Genomic DNA, 24,027 nt, shown 5'->3' with positions numbered 1-24,027 from the left:
CAGGACTGCAGTGCCCAATGTGGGTCAAACCCCTCACTCCCCAGGGAGGACCTCCAAGCCCATGTAATTCCCTGCCTCTTGTGTGTCCCCTCCAACAGGCACAGGTACCAACCTAATCGCTCTTTCTCTTCCCTTCCTACCTGACTCTGTGTGGATCTTTCTTTACAATTTTGGCCGCAGAAGAGTCTTTCTGCCAGTCTCCAGTTTGTTTTCAGTGAGAGCTGCTCCACATATAGATGTATTTTTGATGTGTTCATAGAGGGAGATGAGCTCACATCCTCCTACTTCACCATCTTGATCTCCCTCATCTTGTACGTTTCTTGTCATTTTATATTAAGTTTTTTACTGCCTCTCAAATGTTTTTGTGTTATGTAGTGTAAGGTGGAAGTTTAGCTTCTTTTTTTTTTTTTTTTAAACTGGGCCAACCTTTATTATTTTTTTTTAAACCCCACATTTGTTTATTTATTTTATTTTTGGCTGTGTTGGGTCTTCGGTTCTGTGCAAGGGCTTTCTCTAGTTGTGGCAAGCGGGGGCCACTCTTCATTGCGGTGCGCGGGCCTCTCACTATCGCGGCTTCTCTTGTTGCAGAGCACAGGCTCCAGATGCGCAGGCTCAGTAGTTGTGGCTCACGGGCCTAGTTGCTCCACGGCATGTGGGATCCTCCCAGACCAGGGCTCGAACCTGTGTCCCTGCATTAGCAGGCAGACTCTCAACCACTGCGCCACCAGGGAAGCCCCTAGCTTCTCTTTTACCCATAGAACCATACCATATTAACTGTTTCCTACAGAAACAGTCCATTTTTCCTTTACTCCCTTTTTTATGTAGTACTAGTTTTCTATTTCTATTTCCATCTTATTTTTCTGAATATTTATATACCATTATAAGCACACATAAGTGCTTTGGGGAAAAGTTGAGATATAATTTTTAAAATAAACTGTTAAATTTGTCACCTATATGTTTGGTACTATGCCACATATTGTGTATAATACAAAAATGTAAGAAATATTCCCTACCTCCAAAAGCTCCCAATCTACTTAAGAACATTGGTCTACTGTACAAGAAACAAACAAAATCATGCACAATATCAGAGAAATGATAGATTCTGGTATAACACACAGGATAATCTAGTACTGTGTGTTCAGAAGCAAAGATAATGAGAAAAATAGGACCCATAGTAATGTTTAATAAATTAATTGTAACAAACATGGGGAAATATCAACGACCAGTGTTCCTAACTTATTTTCTTTTATTTTTTACAGTGGAATCATATCTGACCTTTTTCCTGGAGTCCAAATTCCAGAACACGATTATGGTATATTGCAGTCAACAATTATAGATGTCATGAAGAGACAAAATCTTCAGCCTGAGACATGTATGGTTAAAAAAGTGATACAGTTCTATGAAACCATGCTAGTAAGGCATGGTGTTATGTTAGTAGGGCCAACAGGAGGTGGCAAGACCACAGTTTACCAAATACTAGCAGAAACTTTAGGGAACTTGAGAAAACTTGGTGTAGACAATCCCTTTTACCAATCCGTTAAAACATATGTTCTTAATCCTAAATCAATTACAATGGGTGAATTATATGGTGAAGTTAATAACATAACCTTAGAGTGGAAAGATGGTTTGATGGCACTAAGTATCCGAGCAGCTGTGAATGATACTTCAGAAGACCATAAATGGATCATCAGTGATGGGCCAGTAGATGCTCTTTGGATTGAAAATATGAATACAGTCCTGGATGATAACAAGATGCTTTGCCTGGCTAACAGTGAGAGGATTAAACTCACACCTCAAATCCACATGCTTTTTGAGGTAAATTGCATATTCCTTACTGTGGAGTGAAATCGTTCATTAGATTAGCATACCATCATTAATTTTTTTCTCTTACTGATGTACCATTGACTATCTGTAAGGCCTACCATGGTGTTTTGTTTACATACTAAATATTTACCAAATTGTCCTTTTATAATAGATTGTCCATTCTGGCAACCAAAGTCTCTCAAATGTTTCTGTCTCTCTATAGACAGGAAATACAATAAATTCTAGCTTCCCAAGCATTTGTTTCTTTTCCTTTGGAGGCAGTATATATATATATATATATATATATATATATATATATATATATATATATATATATATATATATATATATATATATATAATTTTTTTAAGATGAATAAATCATCCTTCTGTGGTATGAATATTTGGTGATGGGATTGGAAAAGGAATGTGGGCCAAATACAGCTACAAAATATTATGGAAGATACCACCCCTGCTGTATTCATTCATCAAACATTAATTGAATACCTACTATGTCCTGGGTATTAGGCTAGGTATTGGATATAAGAATGAAAAAGATGGGCTTCCCTGGTGGCGCATTGGTTGAGAGTCCGCCTGCCGATGCAGGGGACACGGGTTCGTGCCCCGGTCCGGGGGGAATCCCACATGCCGCGGAGCGGCTGGGCCCGTGAGCCATGGCCGCTGAGCCTGCGCGTCCGGAGCCTGTGCTCCGCAATGGGAGAGGACACAACAGTGAGAGGCCCGCGTACCGCAAAAAAAAAAAAAAAAAAAAAAGAATGAAAAAGATAAGAAGAAAAACAAAAAGAAGGGAAAAGAAATACTTATACCTTCCCATAAGGATTTGACAGTAGCCTTCTACATTTTTTTTTTCTCCTTACGCCTCACTTAACTTTTCTTCTCCATTTTTAATCACTTATCGCTCCGCCATTCTCTTCCACACAAAGCCTTACAGTGTTAAACTTTAAATGTGTGATTCCTTAACATTGAATTTAGAGGAATAAGGAAGTATCATGTTAGCCATTTCCTGTTCGACGTTTTTCAATTTTAGGTGCAAGATCTAAAGGTTGCCTCTCCTGCAACAGTCAGTAGATGTGGGATGGTGTTTGTGGATCCTGAAGAACTGAAGTGGATGCCTTATGTTAAAACCTGGTTGAAGAGTGTTTCTAAAAAAGTAAGTGCAATCAGACACTCCCCACTGTCTCCATCTGTCAGGGCTCACCCTTCCCTCGAGTGCCCAGATAGCAATTGGTTAACGCCTCACTGTGCTTGATTGAGGGAATCCCCGCATTGTACATAGCTCTCTCCCCAGAATTCTTGGGATCTTCCAGGAAGGTTGTGTACTTCCCAAAGCTGTCCTCACTTTTTGTTACCCTGCCTGGCTTCTCTCCAGACTGTTTTCTCTCAAATATAAACACTTCCTTGAGTTTCCCCAAACGCAGGTAGAACAACCTGGGGCATTAAAAAAATGACTTTGCAGGAGGCTTGAGATAATGAAAGGGAAGTACCTGGAAGGAAAAGAACAGTAAATCCAAGCATTGTTACAGTTTTTAGATTTTAGGAACCCCTAAAACCTCTCAGAGCCAAGAAGAAGAGAAAACCAGTTTACCTCCCACCCAACCTTAGGTCGATTACCAAAGACAAATTCTAACCTCAGAGGTACCATTCCACCCAAAGTGAAGGAAAGCTTTTACATTACTATTCAGAACAACTCAGTTCCATATTATCTTCTGTGCCCTCTGCATTCTAAAATACGGTTCCTCTTTACCTTAACAAGCGATGTTTTTTTCTTTTTGAGATTTCATTCTTTTTTTTTTTTTTTTTTTTTTTTTTGCGGTACTCGGGCCTCTCACTGTTGTGGCCTCTCCCGTTGCGGAGCACAGGCTCTGGACGCGCAGGCTCAGTGGCCATGGCTCACGGGCCCAGCCGCTCCACGGCTTGTGGGATCTTCCCAGATTGGGGCACGAACCCACGTCCCCTGCATCGGCAGGAGGACTCTCAACCACTGCGCCACCAGGGAAGCCCTGAGATTTCATTCTTTTTTATTGCTGAGTAGTATTCCATTGTCTATATATACCACTTCTCCTTTATCCACTCATCTTGTTCGTATTTTATTATTATTATTATTATTTATTTATTTATTTTTGCTGTGTTGCGTCTTCATTTCTGTGTGAGGGCTTTTGCTAGTTGTGGCAAGCGGGGGCCACTCTTCATCGCGGTGCGCCGGCCTCTCACTATCGTGGCCTCTCTTGTCGTGGAGCACAGGCTCCAGACGCGCAGGCTCAGTAGTTGTGGCTCACGGGCCTAGTGGCTCTGTGGCATGTGGGATCTTCCCAGACCAGGACTCGAACCCGTGTCCCCTGCATTAGCAGGCAGATTCTCAACCACTGCGCCACCAGGGAAGCCCTGTTCGTTTGTTTTTTTTACTTGGGGTAGAGTTGCTTTACAATGTTGTGTTAGTTTCTTCTGTGCAACAAAATGAATCAACTATATGTATACATATATCCCCTCTCTCTTGGACCTCCCTCCCACCCACCCCCATCCCACCCATCTAGGTCACCACAGAGCACCAAGCTGAGCTCCCTGTGCTATACAGCAAGTTCCCACTAGCTATCTGTTCTACACATGGTAGTGTATATATGTCAATCCTAATCTCCCAATTCATCCCATTTCCCCCTTCCTCACCATGTCCACATGTCCATTTTCTGTCTGCTTGTCTATTCCTACCCTGCAAATTGGTTCATCTAATGGATAAAGAAGATGTGGTACATATATACAATGGAATATTACTCAGCCATAAAAAGGAACAAAATTCGGTCATTTGTAGAGATGTGGATGGACCTAGAGTCTGTCATACAGAGTGAAGTAAGTCAGAACGAGAAAAACAAATATCATATTTTAATGCATATATGTGGAACAATCTTTTTAAGTGTTTTGCTCCGTCTCATCTCAAGAAAGCCGCTTCAAGAAAGCCATCTTCTTTCTGCATCTCTCCCTCCAAAAATGAATCAGAAAACAATTGTTTTCCTTATTCTTAGGCAACAACATTTTAATAATTTTGTGGTAAACTCTCTGAGTACCTTATTTTTTTTAATTTCTTATTGGAGTATAGTTGATTTACAATGTTATGTTAGTTTCAGGTATACAGCAAAGTGAACAGAGTACCTTATTAAAGACAGTAATTCTCAGAATTGAGACTTTATCATGGGCTGCCAAAAGATGTTAAACATTTCTGAATTCACTCTTTTAATAGACTTTATTATTTAGAGCAGCTTAAGGTTTATAGAAAAATTTAACAGAAAGTATAGAGAGTTGTCGTATAACTTCCCTCCTCCAAATAGTTTCCCCTGTTATTAACATTTTGCGTTGGTGTGGTACATTTGTTAAAATTGATGAACCAGTATGGATGAACCATACAGTCTTATGAACTAAAGTCCATAGTTTACATTATGGTTCCCTTTTGTGTTGTACAATTCTATGAGTTTTGATAAATAAACAATATCATGTATAATATCATACAGAATAGTTTCACTGCCTTAAAAATCTGTGCTCTACCTATTCATACATCCACACCCTCTCAACCCCTGGCACCACTGATTGTTTTTACTGTCTCCATAGTTTTACCTTTTCCAGAACATCATATAGCTGGAATTATACAGTATGTAGCTTTTTCAGATTGACTTCTTTCACTTAATAGTATGTATTTACGATTCCTCCATGTCTTTCTGTGACTTGATAGCTTATTTTTTTAGCACTGGATTAATACTCCATTGTATGGATTTATCAAGTTTATCCACTCAACTACTGAAAGACATCTCAAAGTTTCCAAGTTTTAGCAATTATGAATAAAGCTCCTATAAACATTCACGTGCAGGTATTTGTGTAGACATAAGATTTCAACTCATTTGGGTAAATACCCAGGACTGTGATTTCTGGATCATATGATAAAACTATGTTTACCTTTGTAAGAAACTGCTAGTCTGTCTTCCAACATGGCTGTACCATTTTGTATTCCCACCAGCAATAAATGAGAGTTCTTGTTGTTCCACATCGTCACCAGAATGTGGTGGTGTGGTATTTTAGATTTTAGCCATTCTAATAGGTATGTCGCGGTATCTCATTGTGGTTTCACTGTGCAGTTTTCTAATATGTTGAGTGTCTCTTCATGTGTTTATTTGCCGTCCATATTTCTTTGATGAGGTGTTCAAATCTTTTGCCCACTTTTTATTAGATTGTATGATTTTTTTTCCACAGATGTCAATGACTACGCATTGTGCTTTATTTTTATTTATTTATTTATTTATTTATTTATTTATTTTTGCCTGCGTTGGGTCTTCATTGCTACACATGGGCTTTCTCTAGTTGTGGCGAGCAAGGGCTACTATTTGTTGCAGTGCACAGGCTTCTCATTGCAGTGGCTTCTCTTGTTGCAGAGCACAGGCTCTATGTGCACGGGCTTTAGTACTTGTGGCATGCAGGCTCAGTAGTTGTGGCTCACAGGCTCTAGAGCGCAGGCTAAGTAGTTGTGGCACAATGGGCTTTGTTGCTCTGCGGCATGTGGGATCTTCCTGGACCAGGGATCGAGCCCGTGTCCCCTGCATTGGCAGGCGGATTCTTAACCACTGTGCCACCAGGGAAGTCCAGGTTATATGTTTTCTTATTATTGAGTTTTGGGAGTTCTTTATATATGTTGGATACGTTATTTATCAGATATGTGTTTTGCAAATATTTTCTCCAAGTCTGGCTTGTCTTTTCATTCTCTTGACAATATCTTTCACAACACACACATTTTTAATTTTAATCATCTAACTTATCAATTTTTCTTTCATGGATTGTGCTTTTGGTGTTATATCTAAAAACTCACTTCCAAACCTAAGGTCACCTAAATATTTTCCTCTGTTTTCTTCTAAGAGTTTTATAGTTTTACATTTAGGTTTATGATCCATTTTGAGTTAATTTTTGTGAAAGGCATAGTATCAATGTCTGGATTCTCTCTATCTCTCCTTTTTTTTTTTTTTTTTTTTGCATGGGGATGTCCAGTTCTAGCACCACTGTTGAAAACACTGTCCCTTCTCCATTGGATTGCCTTTGTTCCTTTGTCAAAGATCACTTGACTATATCTGTATGAGCCTATTTATGGGCTCTCTATTTTGTTCCATTAATCTATTTGTCTATATTTTTTTTGCCAGTATCACACTGTCTTGACTACTGTAGCTTTACAGTAAGTCTTGTCAGGTAGTGTCATTCCTTTGACTTTGTTCTCCAATATTGTGTTCACTATTCTGGGTCTTTTCCCTCGCCATATAAACTTAAGACTCAGTTTGTTGATATCCACAAAATAACTTACTGGTATTTTGATTCAGATTGCATCAAATCTATAGATCACATTAGGAATAACTAACATCTTCACAATATTGGGTCTTTCTATGCATGCTCATGAGCTGTCTCTTAATTTACTTAGATGTACTTTGCTTTCTTTCATCAGAATCTTGTTATTTTCCTCATATAGATCTTGGAAATGTTTTGTTAAAAATATACCTAAGTATTTTATTTTTTGGTGCTAATGTAAATGGTGTTGTATTTTCAATTTCAAATTCTAATTATTCATTGCTGGTGTATAGGAAAGTAATTGACTTTTGTATATTTACATTGTATCCTACAGCTTTGCTATAACTACTTATTAGTTCCAGGAGTTTTTGGTCAATTCTTTGGGATTTTCTATGTAGATAATTGTTTCATCTGTAAACAAAGACAATTTTTTTTCTTTCTTCCCAATCTGTATACATTTTTTCCCTTTTATTCTCCTATCGCATTAGCTAAGACTTTCAGTACAATGTTAAAAAAAGTGGTGAGGGAGCAACATTTTTTTTTAAATCTTTGGGAATCAGTCCTTTACCTTACATAGATATTTAAAATGTTTCTCTTTATACTTCTTCTTTTTCATTGTTCTTAATTATGAGAGATATCATCAATAGAGATGACTACATGAAATATATGTTGACAGTTTAACAAATGATTATAAAATAAACACCTCTGTACCCATTACCAGATCAAGATGTAGGACATTATCAGTGACCCAGAATCTCCCCCATGTGTCCCTCCCAAGTCATAGAAGGGTTTTCCTTAATTTAACTTGTTCCATATCTTTTGATGCTTATACCCTTTAGTCTAAAATCACAGGATATATTGCAACATACAAGTTGGAACCAACCCTTTTTTTTTTTTTTTTTTTTTTTGCGGTGTGCGGGCCTCTCACTGTTGTGGCCTCTCCCATTGTGGAGCACAGGCTCCGGACACGCAGGCTCAGCGGCCATGGCTCACGGGACCAGCCGCTCTGCGACATGTGGGATCCTCCCGGACCAGGGCATGAACCCACGTCCCCTGCATCGGCAGGTGGATTCAACCACTGCGCCACCAGGGAAGCCCTGAACCAACTCTTTTTTAACTTAATTATATATTTTATCTGGTCTTGCTAAAATATTATTTGTTTGTTTGATTTTTCAGCTGAATGAAGAAACTCAAGAATATATATTGAATCTTTTCCAGCGTTATGTTGATGACGGTTTAAATTTTATCAATAAGAAATGCAACCAAGCAATCCCACAAGTGGACATAAGCAAAGTTACTACGCTCTGTTGCTTATTGGAGTCTTTGATACTTGGGAAAGATGAAGTTAATTTGGCAATGGTAGGAAAGGTTTTCTTACTGCTATAAAACTAGGAAAATGTGATTATTGTATACATGCTCTGCAAATAAACAACTCCAAACTTTCTGTCATATGATTATTTGATTTTCAAGTTAATTTTCTAGGGGACTAATGACTATGAATAGATTCATGCAATCTCAGATTTGGAAAGAATTTAGCCTATAGATTACTCCGCTACTCAATGTTTAAACTTCCTTACAGTATAACATAATCACAGTGTGTGTCTACTTAAATACCTTCATGCAGTCATAAACATAGTTATAATAGTTGAAAGACAACCTTGAGCTTTTGTTCTACATGCTCCTTGCCATTCATTTTCCCATCAGAGTATTTAAATATATACTATTATAAACCATCACTCTGTGCACCATTGAATGAAATATAAGAAACATACAATGTGCCCTTTTAAAAATGCATAATTCTAAACAAAACAGACTTTAGACTTTGCAATTTAAGATTCTTTTTACGTTAGCATATAAAATATTAAAATTCTTTCCCTTTGTTCTTTCAGGAGCAAACAAAACTGAACACCGTACTGTGTCAGACTTTTGTATTCTGTTACTTATGGTCTTTAGGTGGGAATCTAACTGAAAACTACTGGGATTCTTTTGATACATTTATTAGAACACAATTTGAAGATAATCCTGATGCCAGGGTAAGAGCCAAATAAAGTTAACTTTAACATAATAACTCTGAATCATTAAAATTAAATTTCAAGACTAAAACTTTAAAAGCCTTGGTCCTACTACAAATTCTTCATGTAAAAGTGTTTCTAAAATTATTCACTTTCTTAAACTATAGGTAACGTTTATTGTATTAAAAATTTTAGGAGTTCTCTCCTGGCCATGTGAAGAAAGTAAGGTATAAAAGTGTATAAAAACTCCCTACTATTAGCAAAAACATTGAATTTTAGTTTGTAAACTTATTTTTTCACAGTGTTATGGTTTAGCAATTCTGAAGCTACTTTCTGTATGTTCTAAAATTGAGCAAATGAATCAATATATTGAAGATAATGGCAACGAGGTTTCTCACTGTTAAGAGAAGGGACTTAACAAATATGGAAGAGAAAGATTAGAATGCACCTTGTGTTATTGGATTGGAATTATAGGTTTTGGTACTCATGGAATATATATATATGGGTCTATACATCCATCCATACATAAATTTCTTACTTCTGTCTGCTGAGAGGAACTAGAAGGAATGACACCTCAATAGCAATGAGCATACCTAGTTACTGATTTCTAAATACTATTCTCCATGAAAGAGAACCAAAGCACCTTAGTGAAACAGCTGATTCCAGTACTGAAGCAGGGAAAGTTCGAAGAGCCCAGAATATCTTTTGTCAGATAGTGAAGAAGTGCTTGAAGAACGACGGCACGTGTCAAAAGAGCACAGGAGAAGATTTTTCACTATGTACTCAGTTTTTTAATAGTAATATCCTATTATCTATTACTCTGTACAGCTGCTGTTGGATTTTTGTTTCTTGCCTTAGTAAATGGCCAGACAGCCATGTAATAGTAGCCAGAACTCAATGAGTGTTATAGATTCTTCTTTCTTTACTGACCTGAGTAAAGTGAATGGATTTTTTCTTCTAATTAATTTTTTTCAAATATTTCCTCTTCTCTTCTTCCTTGTTGCCTCTGAATAACTCAGGTTCTTTTCATTTCTTTTCTTGGTTGTTAAAATAGCCTATTTATTATTCCCTTGCTTTTGGTCCAGTCCTGTCTAATTCACCTATACACCATTGTTTTTTAGAATTACAGGTTACAATCTATTAATTGGTCATGAAATCAGTTGAAAGACTCTTAACCCAATTTTTAAAAATGAAATATCCACTATCACAACTTTTAGTCAACACTATATTGGTGATCCTAGCCAGTGCAATAATGCAAGGAAAAAATAAACTTTAGAAAGGAAATGAAACTGTCATTATTTGCAGAAAACATAACTGAATATGTAGAAAATCCTAAAGTTTTCTTAAAAATAGAATAGAATATAAAATAGAGTGATAGTTGGGGTGAATATTATACATATTTGAACACACATATATATATGTATGTACCATGTCACCATGTCAAATTGAGTCACTGTCAAGTGTGCTTGAAACACCACTGCTCTGTACAGCTGCCAGAATGAACTTTCTGAAATGTAATCTGATCATGTCACACACCTACTTAGAATCCTTCACTGAACTCTTGCTGCAAGCTCTTTAATAAATGACATTTTTATAATTTGGCCCCATCTGTGTTTCCAGACTTATCTCTTATAGTCCCCAACATGCATGCCGCTTTCCATGGCTTCCAGACCTGTTTCCTGAGCCTGAACCCTGACTCCTTCTTCCCCATCCCCATCTCATCCCTTCTTTACCTTGCTTGAAGGACAAAGACTGACTCTTGCTTGTCCTTCAAATCTAAGTTGTAGCATCACCACCCCTTAGAAGCCCTCCTAAATCTCTAGCCACAACTATAACTCTCCTGCAAGTAGAAATGAGCCATCTCTCCTTTGTGAGTGTACTAAACTCCACTATAACCCTTATTTCTCCATGAGTATTAACTAATGTGCTTGTGTCCCCCAGGTAGATTACAAGGTCATTGAAGGCAGAGGTTGGGTCTCATTCAGCATTTTCCCCTAACACCAAACACAGTATTTGGCATGGAGTAAGCCCCTGAATGTTGGATTGAATTGAAAATGATTTACAATTCTAATATGGGGTTTTGATATAGTCAATATATCAGGTTTTTACTGTACTGCGTTGCATGATTAAGCTTAAAGAATTAGACTCTGATCTTAAACAACTACTTTTCCACAAAGGAACAAAAATCCAAATCCATCCATGTTCCATGACTGCCTTTGTTTCTGTGTAAATATTTCTGTTGCCATGTGTCAATCCTATTGAAAGTGATGTTTAATTTTATACTCTAGCTTCCCAGTTCTGGTGATCTGTGGAGCATTCACATGGACTTTGACACCAAACGGCTGGATCCCTGGGAACAAATCATACCCACCTTCAAGTACAGCCGAGATATTCCGTTTTTTGAAATGCTTGTCCCTACAGCTGACACAGTGCGCTTTGGGTATCTAATGGAAAAACTACTGGCGGTCAGGCATTCAGTGCTGTTTACCGGAATAACGGGAGTTGGCAAGGTAGGAAACCTACATCAAACAAGAAGTTCTGTCCGAAACAAGGGCATGGTGAACTTAGAATTGTAAGCTCCGTAAATAATACCTTATTTCTCAGGGGAATTCCTTTTGAATTTTGATTATTTTTTCAGGAAGAATGTGACTGTGCTGAATCTATATCGACTGCACAGTTTGCCACTTTCTGAATAAATCCTGGGTGTCAATAATATATATAAACCAGAGAACCCTGTGGACCAATCTTCTGTGTTTGGGGGCTTTTATGTTGTGTCCTTTAGAAGTTCTAGGGCTGCCACTGCACAGGTTAAGGTGGGAATTTGTCAAGGCAGTTTGTGTCCCCAATGGACTATTGATGAAGGTCAGTCTGTCCCCTCCTGCCCATTTACTTCTACCCGACACAGCGATGGTGTTTAGAAAAAGTGGAGTATAGAGGAAAAGGCTGATTGTTTGGTCTTCTTCTTGGTTTGGGGGGAATCCATATAAACAGACACTCACTGTTTCCCCTCTAAATTATTTCTGAGTTTCTAAATCTTACTATCAAATTGACTTGGATAGTAACCAAGATGGCTTTTGGTATGATCCTAAAATAAAAACTTTTGCTGAGATAGAGCTGATTAGGATATTTCTTTGGCTCTGATAAATATCATTAAACGGAATCTCCAGGAAGAGAAAGGCAGATATTTCAATCTGGCTTTAACCTCTGTCCTTTTCTGTCCTGTTTCTTACTCATTGTTCTGGAATATTACTGATATAGACAATTGAAAGATTTTATATTGAATGAGAAATCAATTAACATTTTTTTTTATTTTAAAGTCTGTTATTACAAAAGGACTGCTAAATAGAATTCAAGAATCAGCTGGCTATGTTCCTGTTTATCTAAATTTTTCTGCTCAAACTTCATCTGCAAGAACACAAGAGATCATTGAATCAAAACTGGAAAGGAAAAGAAAAAATATTCTAGGTAAGAATTATCCTTGTCATTTGTCTCACACAAATTAATTATTAAATGCTAATAAGTCACATAAACCGTGTATGTAATAAAATTACAATTGGATATTTTCTTTGCTTAATTTATTTGTAAAGGTAATTCTGTTAATGGTATTCTTTCCTGGGTATAGATCTAGATATCTTACTATTAGCAAGCAGGTAGTTTATTTCTATCATCACCTTCAACTCAGAATATCTTCAATCTCTGCCTCTCCAAGGCTTTCCCTCTCTCCACTCATGCCATGCTTTCAAACCTGCATTGATTTCCCTTTATTTAAAACAAACAAACAGGGGCTTCCCTGGTGGCACAGTGGTTAGGAGTCCACCTGCCAATGCAGGGGACGTGGGTTTGAGAGACTGGCAGGATCCCACATGCCGCGGAGCAACTAGGTCCGTGCGCCATGACTGCTGAGTGTGCACTCTGGGACCCGCAAACCACAACTACTGAGCCCCCATGCCACAGCTACTGAAGCCTGTGCGCCTGGAGCCCATGCTCTGCAGCAGGAGAGGCCACCACAATGAGAAGCCCGTGCACCGCAACGAAGAGTAGCCCCTGCCCGCAGCAACTAGCGAAAGCCCGCGCACAGCATCAAAGACCCAATGCAGCCAAAAATTAAAAAAAAAAAAATTGACAAAAAACTCTTTATGTCTGGTGCACTGACTTATCTGAACTAAGTAGGGAATAAGCATGAAAATGTTTTGGTGTTTCCTTCAGTCAGCGCTTTCCGCCAAGCTTTGTGGGATCTCTCTCACCCTGCCTTATTAACCGCTTAGATAAATACCATAACCTTCTGGTCACTTGCAATTTTGAGTCTGGTCCAATGTAAAGCTTCAATCCAAACCCCAAAATTTATTTTTGTCTTTTTTTTGTTTTTGAAGTATAGTTGATTTACAATGTTGTGTTAATTTCTGCTGTACTGCAAAGTGATTCGGTATACATTCGGTATACATTTCATATATACATTTTTTATATTCTTTTTTATATACATTTCATATATACATTTTTTATATTCTTTTTTATATTCTTTTATATTCTTTTTTATATTCTTTTCCATTATGGTTTATCCCAGGAGATTTGATATAGTTCCCTGTGCTATACAGTATGACCTTGTTGTTAATCAGTCCAAACCCAGTTTAAAGCTCTTCCTCTCCTCTGCTGTAAGCCAGGTTTGTGGCTGGAGGCGCTGGAGGGATATGGGGGCTCTTTTACTCTTCCCACCCTCCCTCTAGGAGGCTCTAGTGTATCTGGATGGGAGGAGAAGGGAAGGACAAGGTTCTCCCTAACTGAAGTTTAGGTGGGCCTCTGTGGATTGCCCCTGCTTCTCCGTTGGCCTGATGGTTGTCCATGCTTTCAGCGTGGCAGGCTTCCAGGAGCAGGTTTTCTCAGGGCCTCCCAGAAGAATTGTGCACAGGCCAAGCATTGACCTTCCCACTAGAAGGTTCCCTGATGTTGGGAATCACGGTCTCAACCCCACTTTGTCCCACCCTCCAGTGGCACATCCTGCAGCCTCCTGCTGCTGGGGTCCACTTGCCCAGCCCACAGCCCTCCTGGGTGGAGCACTAGGCAGAGCTCAGGCCCAGCTACCTTCCACATTGTCTATCATCTCACAGGCCCTGTCATGCCAGCTGCTTTCCTAGCCCCTCTCTGTTACCCTTTTCCTGCTCAGGTAGGCGCAGGGCAAAGGAAGCCAGTCTTTCTGGTGGGGGCCCCAAATTTTTATGAATGGTACTCATAGCACGCCTCCCCACCCCTGACCTGCTACTTGGCTTCCAGAGGCCAGAAGATGAAGTGGGGCACTGAGTTTGCCTCATTCTCTTTGGAATTGTCACATGCTGGATGCCAGCGTAGTGGAGTCACTTCCTCTTCTTAAGTTATTCTCTCTTCTGTGTTATCACTCTTTTTTTTCTTCTGAATGTATATATTGACTTTCTGTAAGTTAAATATGCCATTGTACAGCTCCATTGCACTGGCTTTCCCTTTGATGTAATAAGGATGTTTTGAATATCCTGTCCTGTTTTCCCTGTAAGGGGTGGTGGGATGGCATTTATGTAAGGAAACTTTTGGGATTTTTCTGCTTCCTCCTGTGAAAAGGAAATGACTTTACTCACCCCAGGCCCAGGCCACACAGTTGGTGAGGGCAGTGGGAGTGGCTGGGATTGAGGAAGGTCAACTGAAGTGCTAAGATCCACAGCTTCTTGTCGGAGCCTGGATGGGGCCAGAGGGAGATCTCTCGTCCTCAAGACAAGACTCTGCTGGGACCCTTCTCACTCTGTAGAAAACTGAGCTCATTATGACCTGCACCGTGTTCACTGAGTCCAAAGCCTTACCTAAGTCTCGTCTTACGTTTACCAAGGGCAAATAATAATTCTTAAATTCATGTTGTTTCCTAGGAGCACCAGGAAACAAACGAATTGTGATTTTTGTTGACGATTTAAACATGCCCAGACTGGATCACTATGGCTCTCAGCCTCCCATTGAATTACTTCGGCAATATCAAGATTTTGGTGGATTTTATGACAGAAACAAACTCTTTTGGAAAGACATACAGGTTACTTTAGGTTTTAAATTACTTTGCATGTTTCAGTTTAAATGGCAGTGAAATATGGTGTATTCATTTGCTAGGGTTGCCATAACAAAGTACAACAGACTGGGTAACTCAAACTATAGAAATTTATTTTCTCACAGTTCTAGAAGGCGGAAGTCCAAGATCAAGATGTCAGTAGGGTTGGTTTATTCTGAGGCCTCTCTCCTTGGCTTATAGATGGCCGTGTTCTCCCTATGTCTTCTTATGATTTTCTCCCTGTATCCATGTCCAAACTGTCTCTTCTTGTAAGGACACCAGTCATATTGGATTAGGACCCACCATAGTGACCTCATCTTAACTAAATTACCTCTTTAAATACCCTACCTCCAAATACAGTCACATTGTGGGTTACGGGGAGTTAGGGCTTCAACACATGATTGGCCAAGAGGAGGCAGAGAAGGACACATAATTCAGCCCATGACATATGGCCTCTGCATTTCTTGTGTGTAACTCAATTCATTCAATCTGTATTGGCTTCTCGCCATGCTTGATTCATGAGATTTATAGACAACTGAGACAGCCCCGGCCTCCTGGAGGGCTCAGCTTTGGAAGATGGATGAACATGTGTTTATAATGTAGGTTGATAAGTGGAAAGAGACTGGAGGGGAGCAGGGGTGGGCACTGGGTTGATGATGAGAGAATCCTTCCCAGAAGAGGTGATGTCAGAACAGGATTTTGCAGGCAGGGCAGGGCAAAGCAAGGAAAGGGAGTTATTTACATCTCAAAGCAAGTAATATGAGACACCATGGGGGTGTGGAATGTGAGCAGCAAAGCAGCAGGACATGCAAAGGTCAGCCCAGGGGGCCATGGTGCCATGATGAGGAATGTGATTAGGAGCCTCTGAAGGAAACATTGTAGAAAGATCCCCTTGGCTGCAGGGAAGGTATGGACTAGAGAGGAGGCAAGGCCAGAAGCACCTACAGTATCATGTATTGACCAGTAGAACATGTTATGACCAGAGGCTCAAAGGAACCTAGCCCTGTATTTCCCCTAGGAGCAATGGTTCAGGGTGCATTAATTCAGTGTTCCTGGCAATTTTATAGAACACAGCTACCACAAAAAACAAGAACTGACTATACTTAGTATTTATTAAATATATTTTAACCTAAGGTACAAATTCTTACAATTTTTTAAGATTAGATTTTTACATAGGAGTATTTATACAAGATAGATGAGTTAGCTAAGTAACGTTGAGTAACTTATTTATCAACCAGGGCCTTGATTTTTTCATCTACAAACCGGAGATAACAACAGTGATCTCCTGAGGTGGTTGTGAGAATTAAGTCAGATAATGTGTTGGAAAATATAACACAATGCTGTCCTAGGGTAGGTCCTCCAAAACTGTTGGTTGAGTCCTACTGTTGGGATGGGCACATTGCATGTCCTTCTTTGCTGGGTGACCCGAGTGGATTTCTCTCCATACAGGATGTAACGATTGTATCAGCGTGCGCACCTCCAGGTGGTGGCCGCAACCCCGTGACCGCCCGCTTCATCCGACACTTCAGCATGTTCTGTCTCCCGATGCCCTCAGAGCACAGTCTGAAACAGATTTTTCAGGTGAGGCTGGATTCCAACTTGGGCAAGAGGGGAAAAGAAAACTTATTTGTTCCAAGATTCACACAGAACAGTCCGTTTCTAGGGAGCCCATCCATCATTTCCTCAGCAGAAACCAGGTAAGCACAGGGGCATCTGGGCAGTAGCTGATAGGCATTTGCATCATGGCCTTCTGCGTTTGTGGTCTCAGAGGTAGTTTTAGGAATGCAGAAAGCTGGTCAGAACACTGCCCCTACCTCTAAAGAAGGCTATGTCCCAGGCCCTTGACTCTCAGCAGATCTCATCCCTACCCAGCCCCAGCCTCTGTGCTCGTCTCCTCGCTGATCGCCATGTCTATGTCCACTTGCCCAGCAGACACCACCCCTGATAACCCAGCGGGCTCAGGCTCAACACATCAACCCAGAATTTATCATCCCTGCTGCCACCACCCCCCCAGCAGAAACAACCACGCTTGTTTCTTCCATCTGCACAAACTTCCCCAGGGGACCACTTCCTCGTCCTTTAACTGGGGGAAATAACTGTGTCTGCCCTGTAAGGGATCAGCAGAAGGGTTCAGAAAGTGCAAGGCATTAACCTAAGTAGAATGATGCGAGACCACGAAGCAGCATGACCAGAGCGAGTATGTCATACCAACCAGCAAAGACGCTCAGAGGAGACAGCCAGTGAGCTGAGTCCTACAAGGTGGAATTGACAGGGGTGGACAGAAACACACAGGTGAATGTGGTCACAGAGGCAGGAAGTGGTAATGTGTGCATCCAGGTAGGATGAGACAGGTGACTGGTCTGAAGAAACTGGGTTTGGTTGCAATCACCCAGGAGCCAAAGAGGCGGTGATACAGGCATAAAGTGAGCCTCTGCATTTACCTGCATCAGCCTCTCCTTCCAATGGGGTCTTCTTAGAGGAGAGAAAGGACCAGAACCAGTACATACACAACAGTCAGCTGGAAAGTGGTTTTCATATTGAAATTACATCCATGGGAAATTATTTTTAATAAATTTGAAGTCGTTCCAATAAGCTGTTTAGGAGCTAATGCCAAAAGGATACATAAGAACTGCCACATTTCGGAAAACTTTTAGAGAGTACTTTAGAATAGGAAAGGATGGGAGCTTATCTACCATAATTAAGTAGCAAGTACAGAACATGACAGGAAGTGGGTAACGGGGACCAACACAAGTATTAGACTTTTTTAAATCCTACCTTTTGTTGAGAACCTTTATGTGTATATTCTAAAGTTTGAAGTGAGTGATTCCCACCATGGTATCCTGACACACTTTGTGATGTGATCAGTGGTGAGGGGGTGTCCCAAGTAACTTATGCCTGATGATAAGGTACTAAATTCGCAAATTATTTTACATTTTAACAAATTCAAGCAAATTCAAAGTTACCCTAACAACAACAACAAAATGTCATTCTTAATGATTCCAAAATATTTTTTTGGGTGGGAGGAAGAAGGTAGAGTCTGAGCTCCTGGAAATGAAACTGATCCCAACCTTCAGCCTCCTCCCTCTGCCTGTGGGAATCACATCTACGGAAATGTGTCACTTACAGGAACATCAGCCAGCAAACACGTTACAGATGAAAACAGGCAGGAACTGCTTTTTCCCACTGTAACTTAGAGGCTATCATTTAAAACTCACCCTAGCCGTGGGTGGTAATAGAAATGAAATGCAGCAAAACTGAGAGATTCTGGGTTGGACTGCATTCAGGTGGGAAGTATATTTTTCTCATTAGCAGAACAGACTGGAGATTTTGTCTGTAGAAAAAAAGGCCTTGGATCCCAAACTTTTTTTTTTTTTTTTTTTTTTTTTGCGGTACGCGGGCCTCTCACTGTTGTGGTCTCTCCTGTGGCGGAGCACTGGCTCCAGACGCGCAGGCTCAGTGGCCATGGCTCACGGGCCCAGCCGCTCCGCGGCATGTGGGATCTTCCCGGACCGGGGCACGAACCCGTGTCCCCTGCATCGGCAGGCGGATTCCCAACCACTGTGCCACCAGGGAAGCCCCCAAACTTTCTTTTTAATCACAGCCCATCTAAGCAGAGTTCACAGCCCACCTTTCCTGTCCTTATCGTATGGAGGAGAAAGAACTTGGGGATTACCAAGAATTGAAAAAAGCAAAATCAATAAGTTAAAGTAAATTTGTTGTTTTGTATATATATGACAGTATTTATATATATGTAACTATACTATATATTAGATAGATATGGATGTAAACTGTGTTAGTATTTGTGTGATGGAGAATAAACAGACTGGGATTTTTATTTTTGTCATATTAGGATGGTCCTACTCAACATGAGGTCCAAAAAGGAGAATGTTAAATTCATGCTGGGGGCTCGGCAGGACAGTACCTCAAAAAGATAGTCCTCACAAACTGCTTTTACAAATAATGTTCAACAGAAGGCTCATTGAAAACAAATACTTTGATTTATTTCAAACTATGTCATATATGAGCCCCAAATCTAAAGTCACAGGGGCTGACTTGCAAGCATTTGATATGCACTCTGGCGCCTTCTCCCATAAGTAATTCCAAGGTTAATGGTGATGGGAGTTTATCTATTTAAAAATCTAATATGAGTTTCCCTAGCAACTGGGGCTAGAAGGCTAATAAATACGTACTCTCAGCTTGTGGCAAGTGATATATGAGAAGATCAGAGAGCCATAAGCGAGACTGACGGGAGGACTTATCTTAGATTGGGTAGTCAGGGAAGGCCTCTCTGAAGGACATGTAATATCCAACATGAAGGATGAGAAAGTCCCTGCAAAGCAGAGAGCCCTGTGGGAATGGGTCCTGGGGGAGAAGAGAGCATGGGTAGTAAGGCCAGGGAGGCTGACACAGCGTCTGGTGGGGAGAGAGGGTAAGGAGAAGAGGCTGGGCAGGGGCAGAGCATGCACTGGTGGGGGTGCAGGGCCTTATTTCCCTGATTAAAGGTAACAGAAGGTTGATGAGTGGGAATGGAGAGGCCAATGAGTAAGGAGGGAGTGAGGAAGCCCAGATGAAAAGGAGTGAGGGCTGGAATGGGGTGTCGTCAAGGGGAACAGAAGGAAGCAGGCAGATTCAAGAAATGTATTCAAGAGCGACTGTGGGGGACAAAGAAGGGCAGGTTTCAAAAGAGACTTCTAGGACTTCCCTGGTGACACAGTGGTTAAGAATCCGCCTGCCAATGCAGGGGACACTGGTTCGAGCCCTGGTCCAGGAAGATCCCACATGCTGCGGAGCAACGAAGCCCATGTGCCACAACTACTGAACCTGTGCTCTAGAGCCTGCAAGCCACAACTGCTGAAGCCCACGCACCTAGAGCCCGTGCTCCACAACAAGAGAAGCCACCGCAATGAGAAGCCCGCGCACCGCAACGAAGAGTAGCCCCCACTCGCCGCAACCAGAGAAAAGCCCGCGCACAGCAACGAAGACCCAATGCAGCCAAAAATAAATAAATAAATTTTTAAAAAAGAAGAGAAAAGAGACTTCCAAGTTCCTGATCTGAGTGGAGGGTGGGGCCATACACTGAGCTAGGGAAGCGGAAGGGTGGGGAGTTCACAGGTATCAGTAAGTCGAACTTTCAATATACATGAGGGTGAAAGTCTACAGATTTGTTGGTCATTCACCCATAAGAATCAGAGAGAGGACTTCAGCTCATTTCCAGACAAGTGTGAGCACTCCGTGAAGACCCTCTGGACCCACAGCCAGATGAGGTCTAATTACTTGAGAGTGGGTTCACGGTAAGTCCACTGGTCGGCTGTGAATGCTGCTCAGGCAGCACCAGACAGTCGCAGAGGACAGAAGTGAGTCCATTCTGGAGAACATATTCTGAAATGGAAAGAAGAGGGTGTTTTTGTTTTTTGTGTTTTGAGTTTCTTTCATTGAAATGTAGTTGATTTACAATGTTGTGTTAGTTTCAGGTGTACAGCAAAGTGATTCGGTTATATGTATATATATAGTCTTTTTCATATTCTTTTCCATTACGGTTTATTACAGGATATTGAATATAGTTCCCTGTGCTAACCACTAGGACCTTGTTGTTTATCTATTTTATATATAGTAGTTTGTATCTGGTAATCCCAAACACCTAGTTTATCTCTCCCCCAGAAGAGTTTTTCCTTTAATTAATTTTTATTGGAATATGGTTGCTTTACAATGTTGTGTTAGCCTCCACTGCACAACAAAGTGAATCTGCCGTACACATACACCTGCCTTCCCATCCAGGTCACCACAGTGCATCAGGTAGAGTTCCCTGTGCGATACAGTATGTTCCCATCAGTTGTCTATTTTATACATAGTATCAATAATGTATATGTGTCAATCCTAGTCTCCCAATTCCTCCCTCCCCCCACCCTTTCTCCCTTGGTATCCATACATTTGTTCTCTATGTCTATGTCTCTTTTTCTGCTTTGCAAATAAGATCATCTATACCATTTTTCTAGATTCCACACATATGCGTTATTATACGATAATTGCTTTTCTCTTTCTGACTTACTTCACTCTGTATGACACTCTCTAGGTCCGTCCACATCTCTACAAATAACTCAATTTCATTCCTTTTTATGGCTGAGTAATATACCGTTGTATACATGTGCCACATCTAGAAAAGAAGAGTTTTAACATCCACATGTCCTTGCACTGTAATTTGGTTTTCTACTTATTATTAGAAAAAGTATCATCAGATCTGGAGTATATGAAAGATAAATTTTGGTTAAAAAATAAATCTAACCCTCTCATATTACATTTCTGATTCTAGGCCATCTTAAGTGGCTTCCTAAATGACTTCCCACCAGCTGTAAAACAAACTGCATCCAAAATTGTGGAAGCCTCAGTTGAGATCTATAACAGGATGAGTGTGGATCTTCTGCCTACACCAGCCAAGTCTCATTATGTCTTTAACTTGAGGGATTTATCCAAATGTGTGCAAGGTAGTGTATGGAACCTTCATTCTCTGCCCTGCACCCTCCTTCCATTTCCATTCACCCCCAGATCTCTCAGTAGAAGTGTGTGTACATGGGTGTCTGAGACTTGCCTGGGAATCCCATTACAATGTCCCTGTTCAAGTCACCCTCCACCCCCACCCCAGACTGGCTACTTCACAGCTTTCCTCAAACCACCCTCCCATTTCTCACTCCCAGCTGGTGGCCTGTCTTCTTTTTCACTGAAAAAAAATAGAAGCAATCAAACCAGAAGGGCCTCCTCTTCCAGATCTCCCAGACATCCTGCATCTGCCTTCCCTCCCACTGCAGTGGTTCAGCTGTCCCTGCCCCTAACATGTGCCAATAGTCCCCTCCACCCCAGTATTGAATCGCATCCCCTCCTGCCGACTCAAGGATTTTGCTCTTATAATTCCCCCTTCTCTTCTGCATTGTCAATGCTTCCTCTTCTATCAGATCATTCGTTAACAGCATAAGACCCTGCTATAATACCTCACAACTTAAAAAATAATTCTCTTTAGGCCCCATATCCCCCTTCTGCTACCCTCCCCATTTTCACCACTAATGTGTCCCCAGTTTTGCTTTCAAAAAATGAGCTCACCATTATTATATATGTATATCCACTGGGGAACCATCCATTTCTGGTAGTGTGGGGATAAAGTTGGACTTAAGGATTTCCTCCTTAATTAAACTACTAGATATTCCACAATTGTAGAATTTTTCTTCTTTTCTCCTTTTCTTAAAAAACAGGTATCCTTCAATGTGATCCAGGAACAATAAGAGAAGAGATACAGATATTTAGACTTTTTTGCCATGAATGTCAAAGAGTCTTCCATGACCGTTTGATTAATAATGAAGATAAGCACTATTTCCATGCTATTTTGACAGAAATGGCCAGTAAATATCAATCTTTATATCAATCTTTATTTAGCTAGGTTTTTTTGTTTTTTAGTAGAAAAACAATTTGGTTTCTAATCTTAGCCATTAGACTACCAGGGAGACACAATTTGGTTTCTAAAATGAGCAAAATGAATTGTAAGCATTCATGAGTAAAAGGTTTTTTCTTCATATATTTATATATGACCCAAATATATAACAATATATGAAATATTATGAAAATCATTTCATTGAAATTCAGGAAGGGTTAATATTCTTAATTCAGTATAGCATTTTAAGTAGAGGAGGGAAAGTAGGAAAAAAAATAGCAGTTTGTTGGATAAGAAACCAGGATATTTCTAAAGTATTTCTTATTTATTAATATGTATTCAATATCTGTTATTTAATAAAATGTTTACTAATAGTAAATATTCTTAATCTTAAATCTGGGGGATTATCAACCAGACTAAAGTGGTATGGCATTAACATGGCTTTCCCTCAGTTTCATGTGTACCAATTAGGCTTCTAAATAAAGTAACAGGGGTTATTATTCTGTGTATCTTATTATTAATATCCTGCATTCCAGCTTATTGTTATACTAAGAATTGATTTTGTTTTTTGAATAGACAAACATTTTGGAATTGCAATAGGCCTGGAATATTTTTTGACTAAGCCCATCATATTTGGAGATTTCATTAAGGTAAGTATGTTGTATTGACGACTACATTTGAAGGCTATAAAACATTTACTATTTTCTACTTCAAGTTCATATTCTATAAGAGCTTTGCACATGTGAAGATTAGAGATCTAGACCAGGGGTTAGCAAGCTATGGTCCATAGTCCAAATCCACCCACCGCCCATTTTTGTAAATGAAGTTCTATAGGGACTCAGCCACGGCCCATTTGACTGTACTATGTATATGACTGCTTTCTAATGACTAGGCAGAGTGGAGTAGTAGCAACACAGGCTATACGACCTGCAAAGCCTAAAATATTTACTATATGTCCCTTGAGAGAAAAAGATTGCTGACTTCTGATCTAGTTACATTCATTTTAATAATAGTTTGAATCCGAAACCCATCAGATATTCGATTTGGAAGGAAGCAAAGAGATTTAGTCTCTTAACTCAGGACTCCAATTCCTTTCCTAGAATCCTGTGTAGTTCTTCAGTCTCTGCTCAGAGGTTTCCAGTTATGGGAAGCTAATTAGTTAGCAGTTCTGCCTTCTTCATTTCAGGGTAGCTCTAATTAGTACCAAAATTTTCCTTGTACTAAGTTCCTTAAGTCTGTCCCCCCAACAACATCTACACATAGGCCCTAATTTTACCCTCTAGACCTACCTAGAATAGACTTATTCTAGATGAGTAACATTATTCTATGTTAGAAGACTTCCGTCTAACCACCCTACCTATGTTGACAGATAGCTGTCTTGTTTTACCAAGTTGACTCTTGTTTGGGTACAACATTCCTACT

The 24,027-nt window shown here is 40.1% G+C and overlaps 1 protein-coding gene across 1 annotated transcript in view; it reads left to right on the top strand.

Annotated features, from left to right (window-relative positions):
• Positions 1–24,027, top strand: part of DNAH6 (dynein axonemal heavy chain 6) — a 291,757-nt gene that overhangs the window by 149,497 nt on the left and 118,233 nt on the right. The window contains 11 exon segments of the mRNA XM_030837528.2: positions 1,260–1,815; positions 2,851–2,973; positions 8,304–8,486; positions 9,017–9,160; positions 11,428–11,649; positions 12,457–12,604; positions 15,022–15,179; positions 16,641–16,772; positions 21,499–21,670; positions 22,430–22,576; positions 23,182–23,255. Of these exon segments, the coding sequence (XP_030693388.2) occupies positions 1,260–1,815; positions 2,851–2,973; positions 8,304–8,486; positions 9,017–9,160; positions 11,428–11,649; positions 12,457–12,604; positions 15,022–15,179; positions 16,641–16,772; positions 21,499–21,670; positions 22,430–22,576; positions 23,182–23,255 (2,059 nt within the window).

Source organism: Globicephala melas, chromosome 12 (genome assembly GCF_963455315.2).
Source record: "Globicephala melas chromosome 12, mGloMel1.2, whole genome shotgun sequence".
Taxonomy (NCBI): domain Eukaryota; kingdom Metazoa; phylum Chordata; class Mammalia; order Artiodactyla; family Delphinidae; genus Globicephala; species Globicephala melas.
The sequence above is the reverse complement of the archived record's forward strand: the minus strand, read 5'-3'. Positions and strand labels throughout refer to the sequence as shown.